The sequence below is a fragment of the Zalophus californianus genome, chromosome 14, assembly GCF_009762305.2.
Source record: "Zalophus californianus isolate mZalCal1 chromosome 14, mZalCal1.pri.v2, whole genome shotgun sequence".
NCBI lineage: Eukaryota > Metazoa > Chordata > Mammalia > Carnivora > Otariidae > Zalophus > Zalophus californianus.
Window position 1 is genome coordinate 18,242,238 of NC_045608.1, and position 20,926 is coordinate 18,263,163.

At 42.1% G+C, this 20,926-nt stretch overlaps 1 protein-coding gene across 1 annotated transcript in view; it reads left to right on the forward strand.

The window, feature by feature from the left end:
* The window catches only part of MYO1H (myosin IH), a 134,402-nt gene that overhangs the window by 75,389 nt on the left and 38,087 nt on the right, over positions 1-20,926 (forward strand). Inside the window, exons 2-5 of the mRNA XM_027575612.2 lie at positions 14,264-14,425; positions 16,930-17,045; positions 18,217-18,415; positions 19,270-19,350. Of these exons, the coding sequence (XP_027431413.1) occupies positions 14,300-14,425; positions 16,930-17,045; positions 18,217-18,415; positions 19,270-19,350 (522 nt within the window). The 5' untranslated portion in view covers positions 14,264-14,299. The remainder of the gene's footprint in view (positions 1-14,263; positions 14,426-16,929; positions 17,046-18,216; positions 18,416-19,269; positions 19,351-20,926) is intronic.

Below are 20,926 nucleotides of genomic sequence, written 5' to 3' on the forward strand. Positions count from 1 at the left end.
CATCAAGGCACCTGATGCCAGTGCTTCTTTGCTATACTCTCACCAAGAGTATGTTCTCAAACTTCTACCTATCAGATTGCCAAAAATGAAAAATGGTATCTCGATGCACTTTAATAGCATTTTCCTTTGAAGTTCAGTATTTTTTTTTCCTGTGTCTGTAAGATAAATCTTTTCTTTTATGTGAATTATTTATCCCTTGTCTATTTTTGATGTGTAAGTGTGTGTTTTTAGGGGGTGTTAGACTTATTGACTTAATAGAAGCTCTTTATATATTAAGGAATCTAGTCATTTGTTTAGAATGAGAGTTGCAAATATTTTTTTCCAAAATTCTTTTTGTCCTTTGTGCTTACAACATTTTTTCTAGGCAGAAATTTTTCTGTGTAGTTGAACTGATCAATTTTTTTTCTGTGTGTGTGTGTGTGTGTGTGGCTTCCTGAATTTTTTTAAATCATACTTAGAACATTTCTGACTTGACCTATATTTTTTCTAGTATTTTTCTCTCTTTTCTTTTTAATGTTTGAATCCTTGATTCATCTGGAATTTGTTTTGGCATCAAGTATGAGGTAGATCTCCAACATTTTTTTTTTTAAATAACACTATCCAGTGTCCTAACACTAATTTTGGAAGTTAGGTTAATAAAGGTACAATTTATGTACAGTAAAATTCATCCTTCTTAGATGAGCAGCTCTGAGTTTTCAGAATTGTGTAATGTCATTTGTTGAATAATTGATTTTCTCACCACAAATTTGAAATGCTACCTGAATCTTTTAATAAACTCACCTTTAAGTTTGGGACAAGCTCTAGCTTTTCTATTCAGTTACAGTGAATTGATTGTCTGTTCATGTGCAGTCACACACTATTAGATTAATGTAATTTTATGTTTTAATATCTGTTTAGGCTGGTATTTTCCCATAAATCTTTTTGTTTATTTCAGGAATTTCCTGGGTATTCTTACTTACTTTTTCAAGATGAACTTTAGACTTAATTTTAGTACCCCAAAAATCATGGCATTAATTTTTAAGTAATCTCTATGCCCAACATGGCGCTCAAACAGAGGACCCTGAAATCAAGAGTTGCGTGCTCAACCGACTGAGCCAGCCGGTGGTAATTTAACTGAGATTTATTTATTTTATAGATGAACTTGGCGGAACTGAGATCTTTGTGATATTGAATCTTCCTATACAATACGGTGTGTTTTTCCATTTGTTTCAATCTTTTGTCCTCAGGAGGATGTTAAAACTATTTTTACATAAACCTGACACATTTGCTGGTAAGATTTTTTCCATATTTCATCTCTCGTGATATTTGGAGTTCTTTTGCCCATTACATCTTCTAACGAATAATTATCTGGTTATGCTAAAGCTGTTTATTTCTGGTGATTAACTTTGTATTTGGCCTGGATTTATATATCATGCATAATTTTTGGTTGATATTCTTGGATTTTCCATATAAGCACTCAGACAATCTGCAAATACTTTTCTTTTTCTCCAGTATTTCTATCTCTTTCTTTCTTTTGTCTAACTGCACTGGCTAGTACTTCCAGAACAGTGCTAAATAGGATGATAAAGGACATCTGTGTCTTGTTCCTTATTTTAGTAGGTATGCTTCTATATTTACTATTAGGTATGCTTCTATATTTACCATCAAGTATGGTGCTAGTGTAAGAAAAATCATATTAAATAAGTATCTATTGCTTTTGATAAATGCAATTATTGAGAATGAAAGTTGAATTTTATCAAGTGCGTTTTCAAAATCAGTGGATAGGTATAATCTTTCACTCTTGATCTACTGACATAGCAAATCTATTATGTGTCTATTTTTAAATCTAATTTCTCGATAATCTATTATTTATTAATCTATTACTTATTTTTTATTAATAGATTTTCCAGTGTTGAATTCTTATGATAACTGATTTTATTAATTATCTAATACTGAATTTCTGGAATAAATCTGACTTGGTCATGTTTTACTATTCCCTTATTATTTTTTAAAAAATGTCATTTTTTTTTAAGATTTTATTTATTTATTTGAGAGAGAGGGGCAGAGGGGAAGGAGGAGAGAGAGAATTCCAAGCAGACTCCATGCTGAATGCAGAGCCTGACTCAGGGGCTCAATCTCATGACCCTGAGATCATGACCTGAGTTGAAACCAAGAGTTGGATGCTTAACCGATTGAGTCACCCGGTCACCCCTATTCCTTTATTATTCTATTAGGTTTGGTTTGCTAATCGTTTATGGAGGAGTTTGTATGGATATACATAAGTGAGATTGGTCTGTTTCTTTTATATTTCCATTAGAAAATATTCATGGAGAAGAGTATATACAATACTAAGCACCTGTATGTCTCTACCCAGTGTAATAGATGAAGCACAATCCTTGGTTTCCTTGGTAGTTTTACCACCTATGCATATATCCTCAAGCAGTATATTGCTTGATTTTGCTTGTTTGGGACGTTTGTTAAAAGAGAATCAAAACGTATATATGACTTGCTTTCTTTGAACAAGGCTGGTTGTGAGATTAATCCATGCTGATGAGCATCATGGTGATTCATTCACTTTCACAGCTGTGCACAGCATAATGGTTGAATTAAACATCTTTATTGACTCTCCATACCCAGGATTTGGCATGTATTTCTGTTCCTTAAAGTCTTCTTTCGTGCCCTTCTGGAGTGTGTTAAAAACAGCATGGATTCTGGAGTCTGGTTGTTTAGGTTTGAATCTTGGTTGACATATACTAGTTATGTGGCAAGTTATTTGATGTCCCCGTGCCTCAGTTTCCCCACCTATAAAATGAGAGCCAAAGTACCTATTACCTCCTAAGTCTGTTGAAAGGTTTCACATGAATTCATATATGAAAAGCACTTGAGACAGTGGCTGGTGCATTGTCACTCTACGTATAACTGTCAGAGGTCGGACGACACCACAAGGCAACAGCAACAGTAATGTATTCTGTTAAATGGGGATGTTACAGATGCTGCTGAGCACCTCTTGTACTCGCCCCCACTACACACGAACAAGGGGAATGAAGTTGCCTGGTCACGGGAGATACGTCTTCAACCTTACCCGGCTATGCTAAATTGTTTCCCAAAGTAGTTGTGCCCATTTACACTCCTACCCACAGAGTGTGAGTGTTTCTGTTGCTCGGCATGTTTTGGAGGAACTGCCAGACTGTTTTTGCAAAGTGCCCGTGGCCTTTTACATTCCCGCCAACACCGGGTGAGGGTTCCAGTTTCCCCACTTCCTCACCAACCCTTGCTCTTGCCCGACGTTTTGATTGTAACCATCCCAGCGGGTGTGAAGTGGTATCTCATTGTGGCTTTGGTTTTCCTCTTTCATCTCTTTAATTTTTTTTTTATTGATGTGTAGTTGATACACAATGTTACATCAGTTCCGGATGTACAATAGAGGGATTGGACAGCTCTATACATTGTGCTCTGATCCCCCAGGTGTAGCCCCCAGCTGCCCCATGTAACACCGTTCTAATACGATTGCCTATATTTCCTTTCTGTACCTTTCATCTGCACGGCTGTACCTCCCACTCCCCTCCCTCATTTTGCCCATCCCCTCAGCCCCTTTCTTTCATCTCTCTTAATACACAAGTTCCCTTGTGCTTTTCTTGGGGAAAAAAAAAAAATGTTGAACCTGGATAGTTTGTCCTGTAGAGTTTCCCAGCCTGGATTTAGGTGATTGTATACTGTGGCATTGCTTAGTGTTTCTCATTCTTTGTTGTCATTCAAATGGGAAGTTAGTTCTAGGCTATTTAAATTAATTGAAATTAAATTTCAATTCCTAGGTCTTACTCATCATTTTCCTTTTTTTTTTTTTTAAGACTTTTGTTTATTTACTTGAGAGAGAGAGAGGGCATGGACAATGGGAGGGGCCGAGGGTGAGGGAGAAGCAGGCTTCCGGCTGAGCAAGGAGCCCGATGCGGGACTCCGTGCAGGACTCGGTCCCAGGATCCCAGGATCATGACCTGAGCCGAAGGCAGACGCTTAACGACTGAGCCACCCAGGCGCCCCAAGCTATAGAACTTTCTACTGGGGTGTTGACCTAGATGCTTGGTCGGACTCCGCTTTGTATGACATAAAGCCTTTGAGATTTGCCTTATGGCCCAGGCTGTGGTCAACTTTTGTAAATATTCTACGTGCTTTTGAAAGAAAATGTATACTCTGTAATGTTTGGGTGCAGTGTTCTACTTGTGGTAGTTAATTGTGTTGTTCAGATTTTCTGTGTCCTACAGTTTTTTTGTTTTTTTTTTGTTTTTTTTGTTTTTTTGCTATTGTTTTCTCTCAGTTTCTGAGAAAGGTTGGTCAAGCTCTTCCTCTATGGGACTATTTGAATAAACTACAGTGTAGAACAGACATGCAATGGTGTACTTTGCAACTCTGAAAAGGAAAGAGTAATGTCATTATAAACCACTTTGAAGTGATCACCAGGAGATTTCCTAGTGAAAGACAAATTGGAAAAATGGAATGTAGAATTTGCAAATATATGCATAAGAAAGGAGGGAAACAAACCTACAGGTGCTTGCTAATATTTAAGAAACAGTTTTAGCATTTTAATAATTTTTAAATAGTTATTTACAGAAGATAGAAGGGAATAGGGTTGAAGGAACAGTGATAGGAGCTAGTTCTTTGAATATGCCTTATTTTGTTTTTGGAAGCCTTTTAAAATGTTTACATAATTACAGAATAAAATAAAATTTAAAAATTAATCTCCTCAAGTAAGGAAACAAAGGAAATAAACCTCAGTGTGTATCTAGTTGCTAATGTAGCCACATAGAGATCAACTATTTCAAGGGAGCTTAAAAACACAGTGATTTGCCTATACAACCCCAACAAAGTACACTCCAAACACAAATAATTCAAAAAATTGCAAACTATTTTCAGTAATTATATTGGGGATAGTGTTAATATTATTACTCTGGAGCTATGATGTGTGTATTATGGGGGAAAAAGCCAAGGCATAATTGTGTCATTGAGCTGGGATTTTGGATAGGAGAAAGGGCAAGTAATATAAGCAAGATAAGGTTAAGTACAAACCCCTTAGCTGTGTATTTGAATTGATAGAATCAACTCATCATGCATTTTGAGAGATACTTTCTTGCTTCCTTTAAGATGGGGAGCAAGACAAAATGCCCACTCTCACCACTCATATTCGACATAATACTGGAAGTCCTAGCCAGAGCAATCAGGCAAGCAAAAGAAATAAAAGGTGTCAGAATTGGAAAAGAGGAAGTAAAACTGGCTCTATTTGCAGGTGGCATGATTTTACATATAGAAAATCCTAAAGACTCCATCAAAAAATGGTTAGATCTAATCACCAAACCCAGTAAACTGGCAGGATACAAAATTGACATACAGAAATCAGTAGCATTTCTCTACACTATCTATGAATTATCTGGAAAGGAAAGAAAAAAATCCCATAAAGAATACTTTCTCATTCTCTCTACTGAGAAGACAGAAGCAATGACCAACCCAGTAGCACTGAGTGCCCCTAAGGCCAGATTATTGTACCTTCCACTTTCCCACAAAGAAACCAGAGCTCATGAGAATATATAAGATAAGCCTGAGACAACTTGGTATCCTGATAAATAAGGAAGCTCTCAAAGACTATTAAGGCCATGTCAAAAGAACACAAGAAAAAAAAAAGAGTCATTTAATAGGTTCCCACTAGCCAAAAAAGAGATACTCTGAGCATCATTAAGGGTAATTACTACCATGGGATGAAACCCATCAAAACACTTAAGTCCATGAGTTCAAAATGACATCAAAAACTGATAGTCACCTTTGGAGGATGCTATGGAACCAACTCATTATTCTGAAAACTGATAAATCAAGCATTTATCCTGCCTTGCCTCTTTAAACTGTACCTCAGGGCATCCAAATAGTTTATGGAAAGGCCCCAGCTAATAAATGAAGAAGGAGCAGTAGAACTGGAATATTACCATTTTTTACAAACTCCTAAGAAAATGACCTGTGTGGGAACATTGTCTTTCTTTCTTTTTCCCTTTCTTTCTTTCTTTCTCTCTTTCTCTCTTTCTCTCTCTCTTTCTTTCTTTCTCTCTTTCTCTCTCTCTTTCTCTCTCTCTTTCTCTCTCTCTTTCTCTCTCTCTCTCTTTCTCTTTCTCTCTCTCTCTTTCTCTCTCTCTCTTTCTCTCTCTTTCTCTCTCTCTCTTTCTCTCTCTCTCTTTCTCTCTCTCTCTTTCTCTCTCTCTCTCTGTCTTATGTTATGTTAATCACCATACATTACATCATTAGTTTTTGATGTAGTGTTCCATGATTCATTGTTTGCATATAACACCCAGTGCTCCATGCAGAACGTGCCCTCTTTAATACCCATTACCAGGCTAATCCATCCCCCACCCCCCTCCCCTCTAGAACCCTCAGTTTGTTTTTTAGAGTCCATCGTCTCTCATGGTTCATCTCCCCCTCCGATTTCCCCCCCTTCATTCTTCCCCTCCTGCTATCTTCTTCTTTTTTAACATATAATGTATTATTTGTTTCAGAGGTATAGATCTGTGATTCAACAGTCTTGCACAATTCACAGCGCTCACCATAGCACATACCCTCCCCAGTGTCTATCACCCAGCCACCCCATCCCTCCCACCCCCCACCACTCCAGCAACCCTCAGTTTGTTTCCTGAGATTAAGAATTCCTCATATCAGTGAGGTCATATGATACATGTCTTTCTCTGATTGACTTATTTCACTCAGCGTAATACCCTCCAGGGAACACTGACTTCTTAAAAGACAGCCAGACTTTATGTGTCTTCTGCTGGAAGTACAATTCACTTCCTATAAAGTCTTTTGGCCAAAACAAATCAGTCCTGTATCTGATTAAGCCCCTCAATTAAACTACCAGTTTTCAGGAAATGCAGGAGAAAGAGAAACATCTTAAATGAACTCAGAAGAATGCAATCAACAAAATCCAGAATGTGGATGAATTGTCCACTTCTAGTTGCAAGAAAATAAAGTAGGGGGAGGGGACCCTATAGAATAAGGAACTTGGGAGACACATCAACTAAATACAATATGTGGACCTTGTTAGGATACTGATTTGAACAAACCAACAGTAAAAAACAAACAAACAAACAAAAACCTTGAACATTGGGTATGATAATAAATTATTGGGGCACCTGCATGGCTCAGTCAGTTGAGCATCCAACTCTTGATTTTGGCTTGGTCATGATTTCAGGGTCGTGGGATCAAGCCCTGCGTCAGGCTCTGTGCTCAGTGGGGAGTCTGCTTGAGATTCTGTCTCTCCCTCTGCTCCTCTCTTCTGTATGTGCGCTCTCTCTCTCTCTCTCAACTAAATAAATCTTGAAAAAAATTTAATTTGAAGTCCTTTATGTATGACCATGGTACTGTGTACATATATTTTGAAAGAATTCTTATCTTTTAGAGATACCTACTGAAATATTTATAAAGTGATATGAAGTTTGTGACTTTGCACGAATCCATTGTTGGGACGAGAGGTGGGGCATAGCTGAAATAACAGAGGCCATAGGTTGGTATTTACTGAAGCTGGATAATGGGTACGTTGGGTTTGTTGTGATTGTGATGCTTTACTTTTATGTGTGAACATCTTTCATAATAAAAGCTATAACTGTATATATTTACAGGAAAAAACTAAAGAAATTATGAGGTAAAAGAATAACACTGGGGCGCCTGGCTGGCTCAGTCGGTTAAGCGTCTGCCTTCGGCTCAGGTCATGATCCCGGGGTCCTGGGATCAAGCCCTGCATCGGGCTCCCTGCTCAGAGGGAAGCCTGCTTCTCCCTTTGCCTCTGCCGCTCCACCCCACAGCTTGTGCTTATTCTCTCTCTCTCTCTGTGTCAACTAAATAAAATCTTTATTAAAAAATTAAAAAAATAATACTGGTGGTGCACAGATATGACAATAAATGTGAAGGAAATACTCAACGAAGCCTAGGGCACAGGAATCAGGAGATATGGAGGGGTTTTCCAACTCTCTCCTCTGCTCTGGGGCTTCCCACACTTTCTCCCACATGCCCCTGGGTAGCCTGGTAAGACTTTCCCCTTTAACCAGAAAGGCTTTGCTTTCCTTAGTTTTAGATATTGAGGTTTCTTATGACTTCACCTGAAAAAAATGGTCCCGAAGCATAAAATGTCAAAAGCTACCACTCTAGGGCTTACCTTCACCCCTTAAAAAAAATGCTCCCCTTCTCATATTCCAAACTTCAGAGTAGTAGCCAGAACAGGTGACAGAGCTGAACATGCAAGAGCTGTGACTCACAAAGCGCTGTTCTCCCAATGGAAAAACCCTTTTCTGCACATATATGAGTCAGGATAAGCAGCCTTCCACTGCAATAACAAACAGCCCCCAGTTCTCAGAAGTTTGCCACAACAGGAATTTATTTCTTGCTTACACAAAGCCTACTGTGGGTCTTAATGATTTTTTTTTTTTTTGAGAGAGAGAGAGAGCAAGAGCGAGCAAGCATGGTGGGCGGTGGGACGGGGAAAGGGAGGGAGGGAGAGAATCCCAAGCAGGCTCCATACTCAGCATGGAACCCAATGCAGAGCTCGATCTCAGGACCCTGAGATCGTGACCGGAGCTGAAATCAAGAGTCAGATGCTTAACCGACTGAGCCGCCCAGGAGCTCCTGGGTCTTGATGATTCTTTAGAAGATCTCTCTTCCCTGTGACGACTCAGGAGTCTAGGCTATATTGATTTTGTAGCTTGTCCATTCAACAAGAGAAATTCTCAGTCACTGTGGCCTCGCAGGAGTCCAGATAACCCAAGGAACTGGCACAAATGTCACTTCTGTTCACAACCTGTTGGCCAAAATTAGTCATGTGAGTCCACCTAACTGCAGGGGGAAATGTTGGGAAATGCATGGAATGTGTGACAGGCATTTTGGTCTCTGTCACTGCATTTAGCCGTCTTGCTATCCACGGTGCCCGCTCCCACCCATACACACGCTGGGTCTAGCGCTAGGTCATGTAGAAGGTGACAGTTTTCAGGTCACCACTGAGTATATGAGGCTTCCAAGATAACGGTCCTGGTGGGAGCATCTCTTTGAATCTCCCACCTGCGGCTAAGTGAAATATCTAACCCATCTGGGACAAAGGGTGGCTGGCTGGCTTTTGGCCAGTGTCCCACCGGACTAATATGTGCAACAGGATTGCACATATAAATTCTAAATTACTGACTTTTCTTGCATAATTGGAAGGCCCGGCAACACGGCCCATACATTCGTACCCGGTGGCACCTAGTGGAGCCAAGCCCCGCCTACACAGCCTAGATGCCTATTCATTCCCTAGTCTAAGGGAGTCCCCGCCACCCAGCAGCTTGACTCAATCCCCTGCAGGCAGCAGGCTGTGAGCCCTGATCTGGAAGCTTGCCCAACAGCATCCCCTACAAAGTTGTATCACCCTGAAGATGTTCATTCTTAGGTGTCATAGAAATATCTCTCGGGGCGCCTGGGTGGCTCAGTTGGTTAGGCGGCTGCCTTCGGCTCAGGTCATGATCCTGGAGTCCCGGGATCGAGTCCCGCATCGGGCTTCCTGCTCAGCAGGGAGTCTGCTTCTCCCTCTGACCCTCCTCCCTCTCGTGCTTTCTCTCTCTCGTTCTCTCTCTCTCTCAAATAAATAAATAAAATCTTTAAAAAAATATCTCTCTTGAATTTCTTCTCTCTTGGTCATTTCTGGATTGAATAATCTCTTTGTGATAAAATCTTTTAGTCCTCTTCTTTTTGGTCAAAACTGAACCACTAGAATTTTTTTTATTCCCCTTTCCCTTTCTGCCCCCAATATTCATCCCTTTGACTTTTCCTGTCAGTCATATTAGGACCCTCTGGTTTCCTCATGTTCTTTTAAGATATTTGGAAATGAACTAGATGAAAGGAACCCAGAAACAGGAATGGAAATGTTGTAGCAAACAAAAGTCCAGTCTGAAGTGGATAGAGTGTGCTTTGGCCCTTGCAAGTTAAAATCACTATCCCATCCCTTAATCTTCCGAGGTTTTGTCAAATCTTTTTGGGCTGCAAGTCACATAAAGCCCTAGGTACTGACTGCAGAGCTCACTCTGGCAAGCACACACCTACCTCTAGGACTGGGATAAGAAAGCTTTTTAATTTCCCCACCCACCACCTGCAGAGATCAGTCTGTGGTGATATTTGTGGGCACAGCTCCAGACAATGATTTCAGACTCCACTCCCCATTCAATAGGGGCTCGCCAACTACTAGCCAGCACATTTTTTCGCTTTATTTTCTTGTTTCTAATAATCGTATTAGCAATACTAATGAGGATAGAAGCAAGGACTCACAGAGCTGACATTGTGTCTGGCACTGTTCCAAGTGCTTTCCATGGTCTGTTCGAACCAACAACCCTGTGCAGTAGGTACAATTATGTTTCCATTTTATAGACATGAAACAGAGACAGGGTCTTAGAGAGGTAGACTTTCCCAAGGTTGTACCACCGGGAAGCAACAGAGGCAGGATTTAAACTCCAGGCAGGCTCATGTTCCAGAGGCTTTGTGCCTAATCAAGATGCTATACTGCCTCTCTCTCTCTCTCTCTCTCTCTCTCTCTCTCTCTCTCTCTCTCTCTCTCTCTCTCTCTCACACACACACACACACACACACACACACACACACACACACACACTTTAAGATGGGGCTATTCGGAATCACTAAAATATTCTTTGATCTACATGCATTGTTTTCATCCTTAGCAGGTGCTTGATCTAGCGCCATTTGACAAGTGTAGAGAGACACCTGGTGGCCATTCTGGTTTTTTAAACTTTTTATGACGCAAAACTTCAAATACATACAAAGTAAACAGAATTATATAATAAATCCCCTTCACACCCATCACCCAGCTTCAACAATTCTTTACCATTCTGCCATTCTGTTTCCATTTAGATCTCCACCCACTCTCCATCCCCTCCCCACTTATCTTTTGTGTTCCTTTTTAAAATAAAATTTACATATGTGGAAATATACAAAATCTTAACAAGGTATCTTGACCAAGAGACACACCCATGTAACTCACAGCCCTATCAAGACAAAGACTGTTTCCATCACCCTAAAACTGTCCTTTGTCAGACAGTCCTGCTAACCAGGCAACAATTGCTCTGATTTTTCACTGCAGATTAGTTTTGCTTCTAGAATTTCATATAAATGGAATCGTAGGGCATGCACTCTTTTGTGTCTGAGTTCTTTCACTCAGCATAATGTCTGTGAGAGTCATCCGTGTCGTGCATACCAGTCATTTCTCTTTTAGCACTGTACCCATTCTATTGTATAGATTCTACATCCATTCTCCAGTTGATGGAAATTTGGATTGTTTCCAGTTTGGGGGCCATTATGAATCAAGTGGCTGTAAACCTTTATGTTGGAGTCTTTTTGTGACTATATGTTTACATTTCCCTTATGTAAGTACTTAGGAAGAGAACTGCTGGATCAAAGGATGGAGGCATGGTTAACTTTATTAGAAACTGCCAGACCTTTCCCCAAAGTGATTCTATCATGTTGCATTCCTACCAGCAATGTAGGAGCGTTCCATCTGTTCCACGTCCTGGCTCATGGTTGATGTTGTCAGTCTTTTTCATTCGAACTATTCTGGTGCTTATCTCACTGTGATTCTAACTTGCATTTGCCCGATGACTAATGACATTGAACGTTGTCCCACTTAGTTACCATTTGTCTATCTTCCATCTTGAAGTGTCCGTTCAAGTCTTCTGCCCAATTTTTACTGGGGTTTGACTTTTTGTTATTAAGCCATAGGAGTCTTTTATTCTGTATACAAATCCTTCGCAAGTATATATTTTGGGAAGACTTTCTGCCAGTCCGCGGCTTGCCTATTCTCTTCTGGGAGAAGTTTTATATTTGATGAAGTCAAGTTTCTTTCTTTCTTTTTTTTTTAAGAGTTTATTTATTTATTTGACAGAGACACAGCCAGAGAGGGAACACAAGCAAGGGGATTGGGTGAGGGAGAAGCAGGCTTCCCACCAAAGAGGGAGCCTGATGCGGGGCTCGATCCCAGGACCCTGGGATCATGACCTGAGCCAAAGGCAGACACCTAACAACTGAGCCACCCAGGCACCCAGGATGAAGTCAAGTTTCTTATTTTTTTTCTTTTGTAGTTATTTCTTCCTGTGTCATAAGAAAACTTTCCCTTCCTCTGGTTGCAGAGATATTCCCCTCTGTTTTCTCCCTGAAGCTTTATGGATTATGCATCTACATTTAGGTCTAAGATTCATCTCAAGTTTTTATATATACAAATAAAATGTTATAAAATAATATGTATAACACATACATGTTTTTATAAATTTATATCTTCATATACTATGAAATAGGAATTATATATAAAGTTTATATACAATAATTTTCTCTACATTTTCACATATCAGTTTATATAGTATATAGTTATATTAAAAAGTTCTATATAGTTTTACATATGTAAGTTTATACGGTATATAGATATATTAAAAAGTTCTACATATAGTTTTATGTATATAAGTTTATATAATATATAAATGTATTAAATAACATATATTTTGTAAATATGTGTTATTAAAATGTGTTATATTTTATAATAAAAATATGCAAAGAGGGGCACCTGGGTGGCTCAGTTGGTTAAGCAGCTGCCTTCAGCTCAGGTCATGATCCCAGGGTCTTGGGATCGAGCCCCGCATCGGGCTCCCTGCTTGGCGGGAAGCCTGTTTCTCCTTCTCCCACTCCTCCTGCTTGTGTTCTTTCTCTAGCTGTCTCTCTCTCTCTCTCTCTCTCTCTCTCTCTGTGTGTCAGTTAAATAAATAAATAAAAAAAAATCTTTAAAAAAAATAAAAATATGCAAAGATAGTATGAGGGAGGAGTTGAAAAGAAATTTATTTCATTACAATAGCTAGTTCACTATTGGAAAATATTTTCCTTTTCTTCACTGAATTGTTTTAGTACCTTTGTTAAAAGTCAATCGACGCATGGTCTTGATTACTTCAAGTGAAGATGTGCGAATCCTCTGGCTTTGTTTTCCTTTTCCAAGGCTGCTTCAGCTACTCTAGAACCTCTGCACACCCAAAGAGAGCAGGTGTCAATTTCCTGTCTCTCAGATCCACATTCATCCTTCTGTCTCTACTCCGTGGTAACAAACTGGCCTCCTTAGGCATTTCTCCTGGAAGGGAGCATATTAATCTTTGTCACTAGAGGGCACTGGAGGGACACCGCGAGAGCCAAAGGTTTGTCTTCCTGGCTCCCTTTGCTATGTTTTGCTTGTTTTTTTCCGCTGCCCAGCTACCTGTGACGTGGTCCGTGGGTGGGGGACATGCATCAGCTGTGATCAACTGTGTGCCCAGAGCACAGTCCCTGGGTACCCTTGCAGCTTGGGCCAGGTGACCGCCTTGCGCAATCCTCCCAACACAAACCTCTCACTCCCACCCCCCAGGCCACCTCCTATAGCCATGACCCCCCACTCTCTCTGTACACCTTCCAGTCTCCAGCCTCAGCTTGCCCAACACTTGGGGGAGCTGTTTCCCACGGCCCTCCTGACTCAAGCACCAGTGGTGCTGATCTGATTCCCTTTGCTCACCTGTTCCCCAGGCGGGGGCAGGGGACGGGGCTGTTCCTCTGCCTCCTGACAATGTACCAGCTCTGCCCCCTAGTAACGCAGTGAGATTCTGCACCATCCAGTGGGCAAGCAAACTGCTCCTTTTCCAGGGAGGTCTGAAGCCCAGCCTTGGGGAGACGACCCTCCAGGTTTGTCCTTCCTTGAGTACTCACTCCCCTGGAACAAGAAATTCCCATTCCAACCAAACTCCTCATCACTCATGTCAGAATTACACAGCAAATTTGGGCAACTAACATCCAGTTGAGTAAGGGATGGTCGGAAAAGCGGGCTCTGGGGCCAGACTGTCTGGGTTCGTATCCTGGCTCTGCCTTTTGGCAGGACGTATGCATGTTTTGTAATGTCTCTCCTCAGTTTCCACATCTGTCAAATGGGCACGGTAACAGCACTTACTTCATGGGGTCAGAACGAGGGTTAAGGGAGATAATACAGGTCAAGTATTTAGCGTAGTACCTAACAGGGTACCTGCTCAGCTCTGGTCAGCTGCCGCTGTTACTGTTAATGCTTTCATTACCAACCCCTTGTACCCCTAACCAGATGGTAGACTCTTAACCAAGAGCAAATCTCATCTCAGCGCTCTACTGTCCCCAGGGTTGAGTATCTTGTTATGTCCATATTACATGAGCAAGAGGAACTCCAGAATAAGTGAGCCGCTGAGGAATGTTCTGTTTGCTGCAGAAAGAAGAGGTGAGGAGGAAGCACATTCGTTTGCACATGGAAGGCGCGCTGACCGCCAGGGACAAGGTTGGAGTGCAGGATTTTGTGCTGTTGGACGCCTACACCAGCGAATCTGCTTTTCTGGACAATCTTCGCAAGCGTTTCAGCGAGAACCTCATCTATGTAACGTAACCCGTTTTTCAGCTGTTTTCCTAGACTGGTGGTCCCCCACCCCCGCCTGTCTTCACAGCCTTGATGATAGTGAACAAAATCCCTCTGTTAGGTTAGTCCTTAAAGGGACGAGTGAAGGGACCACTGCCAGATGCACCCCGATCCTTCGTGTTAGGCCTTTAGGGCTGCCAGTGACAGAGACCCAGTTTAAACAGGCCTAACCCCCAAGACGGAATCTATCAACCTATGTCACTTTAGAGGTCAGAAATAGACCTAGGGTCTAGGGTGAGGAGTCTCGAAGAGCCTTGAGAGCTCTTTCTCCATCTGGAGGACTGTTTCCCACCTCTCTGCTCGCTTTTGCAATGGGGCCGACTCTGCAAGGTGACAAGCTGGTCAGCAGGACCAGGCTGATGTTGGTTCAGAGACCATAGCAAGTCGTCCCGGAGACACAGACATTGGTTGCCTCTGACTGGCCCATTTGGGGTCATGTCTCTACCTCTGAACCAGTCCCCGTAGCTAGGATGAGGATTATTCTGATTGGCCAGGCTATTTACCCAGGCTCAGTCCTGGAAGTGAGGGGCGAGGCGCATGTGCACCTGATAGTAGGATGTGGCCTGGAGAAGGTTCCTCAAAGGAATCTGCTGGAAGAAGGGGGTCTAGATACCAGACAGGCAAGCATAAGAGATGTCCACCACCTCCCATGAATCTTCAAGGCTGCGACATTTTACCAGAACTGTTCTGAGCTTGGTCTGGTTGCTTCTAGTGGCGGTCAGTTCTTAACTTCCCCATTTATCACCCCACCTTGATTTGATTGATCAGTTTTCAGGTAAATTCCTTTAGGGTCAACTCCACAGTGTCTCTCTCTGTGTGGTGGGGTGTTATTAAATGTAATTAACTTTATTGAGATCTTATTAGCTTTTGCTCAGGGTAAATTAGACAGTCAAAAACAAGGTAAAAATATTTGTCTTGCAGCTATTTTGATTTTAATGGTGACTGTGACTTAGTCTGCATGTTGGAACCAAGGTTACTAGGAGAAATAAGCAAAGGGCTTCTCACAGTATATATTTTTAATTGTGGAAATAGATTTTATGCATAAGCAAAGGAGAAAGAGTGTGGTGTGGAGAAGTACACGTGGGGTGATAGGATCATCATGAATAAACTGTTTCCAGTTTGAACAGATAGACTTCAGAAACTATATTCTACCCTGGAAGATTTCAGTGATGGAAGCAACACAGATTTTTCGTCAAAATATAGTGTTCTTTTTTTTTTTTTTAAAGATTTTATTTATTTGACAGAGAGAGACACAGCGAGAGAGGGAACACAAGCAGGGGGAGTGGGAGAGGGAGAAGCAGGCTTCCCGCCGAGCAGGGAGCCCGATGCGGGGCTCGATCCCAGGACCCCGAGATCATGACCTGAGCCGAAGGCAGATGCTTAACGACTGAGCCACCCAGGTGCCCCAAAATATAGTATTCTTATCTGTTCTAGTTCTCTGTGTGACTTGGTCCTAAAGATTAGAAACGTTCGTGAGCATGATTTCAGGCATAATTTAGCATAACCTTGGGAGCCTCCAAAATGGAGACTCTGGAATGAAAACCCGTAACAAACTCAGAACCGGAAAACTCTGGATGCATTTTCAAAGGAGCCCAAATCTTTCTTTCTTTCTTTTATTTTTTTCTCTTTCAGAGGTTAGAGCTTTGTTTATTCATAACTGTATGCCAAGAAGCTTTTACATTAGTAATTTTATTACAAATGGAAGCCCTTGAAAAACAACTTGTAATAGAATCCCGCATTGAAATCCAGGGAAATAGCAGCAGGAGTGTTTTACCCAACGGGGGGTGGCTGGGATGCCTACCTGCCCTGCTTTCACCCAGTGACCATAGAGACCTCTGCGACACACAAACATAAATCAGATCGAGGTGCTCCCTTCTTAAAGCTATCCATCTGACATAACAGCTTAAGGCAGCTATTTCATACAGTAGGGAGAGTGGTGTCTCCACCATGCACTGCAGTTGGAATAAACCCCCAATTCTTCATGCCCCGTGTGATCTGAACTTGCTCCCTCTCGGACATCATGTCTTACCACTTCTGTTCTCCCCTCCCCCACTGGGCTCCAGGACAGTCAGCCTGCCACATGTGTCCCCTCAGCCCGACTTGCCCTTTCCTGCTTCCTTTTTTCATGACTGGCTCCTCATCCTTTTAAGTCTCAGCTCAGACTTCCCTAAGCCCAAGAGCTAAGTTGGTCTTCCTGAATCATACGTATTCTCACTACCCTAAGTACACCTTTCTTACCATTCTAACTGAAGCAGTATTGATCCCTTGCTGGTGCTCTGGCCCCCCTCCCCTGCCCCATGCACACACATGGAAGCTTCATTACAGCAGAGATACCACCTGTCTTATTTATTGTTTTATATCCCCAGCGTGGAATAAATGCATGGGGATCATAGCATGTGATGGTCTTTTGCTATAGCCATTTGCACCCCAGAATTCCTCACTTGTGCTTTGGTCTGTTCCTCTAGACCTATATTGGGACCCTCCTTGTGTCTGTGAATCCATACCAGGAGCTTGGAATCTACACTGTGAGCCAGATGGAACTTTATCAAGGGGTCAATTTCTTTGAACTGCCACCACATGTGTAAGTAGCATGTACGAGGGTCATCAATAGTATTTTTCTTTCTTTCCTCTTTTTCTTTTATCTCTTCCTCAATACTCACCCATCCATCCACCTATCCATCCACCCACCCAGCAATCCCAATCCTCGAAGAATGCTCATTAGGTTCTGTACCTCACTTAAACTGCTGCCTTCTCGTGAAATGTCTTTCAGTGCAGTAGAAAACATCAGATCGTTGTTGAGTCTCAGCTTCAAAATCACGAGAGGTGGAATCTTTTGTAATTACCGAGAGATCCGAGAGGGCGCCTAGAGAGGTGTCTGTCTTTTCTGCAAGGAGGTTTGCTTAGTGCCATCTGCTGGTGTCTGGGTATCGTGGCGGCTAAGGAGCATCCCCGTTGGTAGCAGGACTTCAGATGCATAGGACAAGCAATTTCCTGTCTGATCTATATGTGACTCAGGCTTTGCTGAAGTTCTCAGTTCTCCCTGCTTGACTTCTGGACTAGTATTTAGGCTCTCCCTACATATTTCTTGGTGATTCATCTATTCGCCTCCTAAGGCATTTATAAACCTTTCTGCATCACTACCACCAAAAATTTCCAAAATAGCCAGCTTTCAAACTCCGCCACATGGGAAGATTAGTGTCTTGGGAGATTTTCGTGCTTTGGTTTCTGATCTTGAAGATAAAGCCCTTATAACAGTTTTATGTCTTGTCCTTTAGATATGACAGAGCTTTTAAGATATTTTCAGTTCCTTGTCTCTGTACTCTTAATACAGTAGGTTTTGAGGGAAAGAGGAAACATGAGATCTTAGTATATCCACTGAGTGTTTAAAATATTTAGACGAGATGTTATTTCCACGTACAGTTAATAGAACATCTCCTGGGGATATAATTTAATATCTGGCTCATTCTTGTAAGAAATGTTGGATTTTTCCAAATAAATTCTTTCCATTAGGAAATGTCCGTTATTGCTCACATTCTCCCTTTTAACTCAACTGTTTGAGTGTTGATTTCTAGAACACTTTATGCGTGTCCGTCAGTGGGTCATGGTAGAGTCTGACACCTGAGCTCAGTGTCTTGCCCCACTTGTCTGGATGTGGTTTCCTGGAGGCAGGGAGCTCTGATGATGTCACCACCGAGTAAGTAGCATCACAGCCGCGTCGCCCTCCCTCCGTTTCTGCCCCACTCCTTCTCCAGCTATGCCGTAGCTGACAACGTATACCGCATGATGTGCTCCGAGCTAAATAACCACTTCATTCTCATCTCTGGAGAGAGTGGGGCAGGGAAAACAGAGGCCTCCAAGAAGATTCTGCAGTATTTTGCTGTGACCTGCCCAGTGACCGCGTCACTACAGATAGCCCGTGACAGACTGCTGCTCTCCAATCCAGTGTTGGAGGTAAGTGATCTTTGAGGACCTGTGGAGGGGGCAGTTCTAGGGAGGTCACTCAGCAAGAAGAATCCTCTGCCTGGGCAGGTCACATCCGGGAGTTAAGCAGAGGGGTCTCAAGGGCAGGATCATGGTTAAGGGCGTAACTTTGACGTCCAGCAGGCATGGCTGCTAATCCCAGGGCAGCCATGTGCCCGCAAGCTTCGGCAGATCACTCCACATCCTAGATCCTGTTTGCCTTTCTGTGGAATGGGTCTATTCAAGGTTTCTACCTCTTAGGGAGATTTTGAGGCTAAAACAAGATGGATGCATAAAAAGCACCTGGCAGAATTAGTAGGCACTAAAGTCATTAATATTTTTCTTATTTAATTGGAATCATCTTGATTGTTCTGCCATTGCAATTCACTGACTTGCTGGATGATTTTGAACAAGGTGTTTTATTCTGGGTTTTTGTTGCCCTTCGTGTTAAAGATGTTTGTGGTTGAAGGAATTTTCCCAATGGACCTATGGTCTGAACAGTTTACCTCTTTGATATAAAAAGGGGTCTGGTACTGTATGTTCTAGAAGAGCAAGGATGTAGTTTCCTCGTAGCTGTCCGTAGTCATTCCTAGATTGGATGCCACAGAGAAGATATTTTTCCCTCCACTCTAGCTCCATCCCAGTATTTGGCATCAAATCCTCTACACTTAGTGGTTCCTTCTTAGAAGATAAAGTATGGCTTTCATCCCTGGCTCTCCTTTTCTCCTCCATTTTCATAATCATGGCATCTGGGGTTAGGAAGTTGACGAGCACAGTGAGCTTAAATGACCATTCATCACAGTTTGGTTCAGTCTGTCCCTGTCTCCCTCACTTTGTATCCCAAGGCTTTTGGAAATGCCAAAACACTCCGGAATGACAACTCCAGCAGATTTGGAAAATACATGGACATACAGTTTGACTATAAGGTACATTGAAGTTCCTATTACTGGTTCATGGGGACCCCATAACTGACCAGTGACAGAAACCTGACCCAAGGTACCTTAAGGGAGGAAGGGCTTTATTGGCTCAAATAATTGAAAAATCCAGGGTTAGGGCTATTTTGGGAAATGCAAATAAAGACCGCAATGAGATACCATTTCATACTTTCTAGGTGGGGCAAAACTTAAGAAGTCTGGTGATACCAGCTATTGGTGAAGATGTGGATAATTAGGAACTCTAACACATTGCCGGTGGGGTGTACATTGGTGCAGCCCATTTGGAAAACAGTATATTATCTCATGGAAGTTGAAATCCACATAATCTAAGGTGGAGCCATTGCACCCCGGAGATACTCCTATAGATTTGCAAGCATGCCCACAAGAGCACTGCTCATCATGGTAAAAGGACTGGAAACGGCAACACATTTGGAGGACTGAGTGTCCATTGACACAGTGGCTAAATGGCGGGATGTCCACCCAGTGAAGCGTCACATAGCGAGAGCAAATGAACGGCATCTAGCTACACATAACATGGTCAAGCCTTAGGAATGTCCAGTGTGTCGGGGTGATGCCATTTCTGACAAAGCCTGAGAACAATGCCGTGTAAACAACGTATTGTTTAGGCATACATAATTATGCAGCATAGGTCGGCAAACGTTTTCGGTTAGGGCCAGGTGGTCAGTTTTTAGACTTTGCGGACCATATCGTTTTGGTCACAACTACTCGGCTCTGCTCTTGTGGCATGGAAGCAACCAGAGATCATCCCTAATAAAAGAGTATGGTTGTTGCACAGAATTTAAACGGGGCTAATGCAGGTCAGGGAGGGTCGACAGAGTTCTCAAGGACATAGAATCGCATGTGACAAAGCGCGTCACTTGGACCAGAGAACAGTCGTTGGCTGAGCATTGAGTGTAGTGATGACAGACTGGCTAAGGGTTTTCCGGAGCCTGGTACGTGGACTTCTGGCGAAGTGTGCCTAGACTTTGGAAAAAAATTGAATAGGGTTACATCTGTCTTAAAACTTATTAAAATTCAACACACATACTAAAAAGGACGCAAGTCGTAAGTACAGCTTGGTGAGTTTTATGTGTGTATATCTGCCTGTGATAACCGGCACTCAGATCAAGATAGAAGAATTCCTAGGGATGCCTGGGTGGCTCAGCCGGTTAAGCGTCTGTCTTCAGCTCAGGTCATGATCCTGGGGTCCTGGGATCAAGTCCCACATCAGGCTCCCTGCTCAGTGGGGAGCCTGCTTCTCCCTCTCCCTCTGCTCCCCCTGCTCATGTGTTCTCTCTCTCTCTCTGACAAATAAATAAATAAAATCTTTTAAAAAGAGTGTATGAAAGAAGATAGAAAAATTTCTAGTGCCTAGAAGAATCTCCTACCCTTCTCTGAAAATACCTGCCTTCCCAAAGGTTACCAACTGGTCTGACCTCTGTAATCAGATTAATTTTGCTGGTTCTTGAGCCTCATGTAAATAGAATTACACAGTATGTTCTATTTTGTGTCTGGCTCCTTTCAATCAACATTCTATCTGTCAGATTCATTCATGGCACTTCATTTA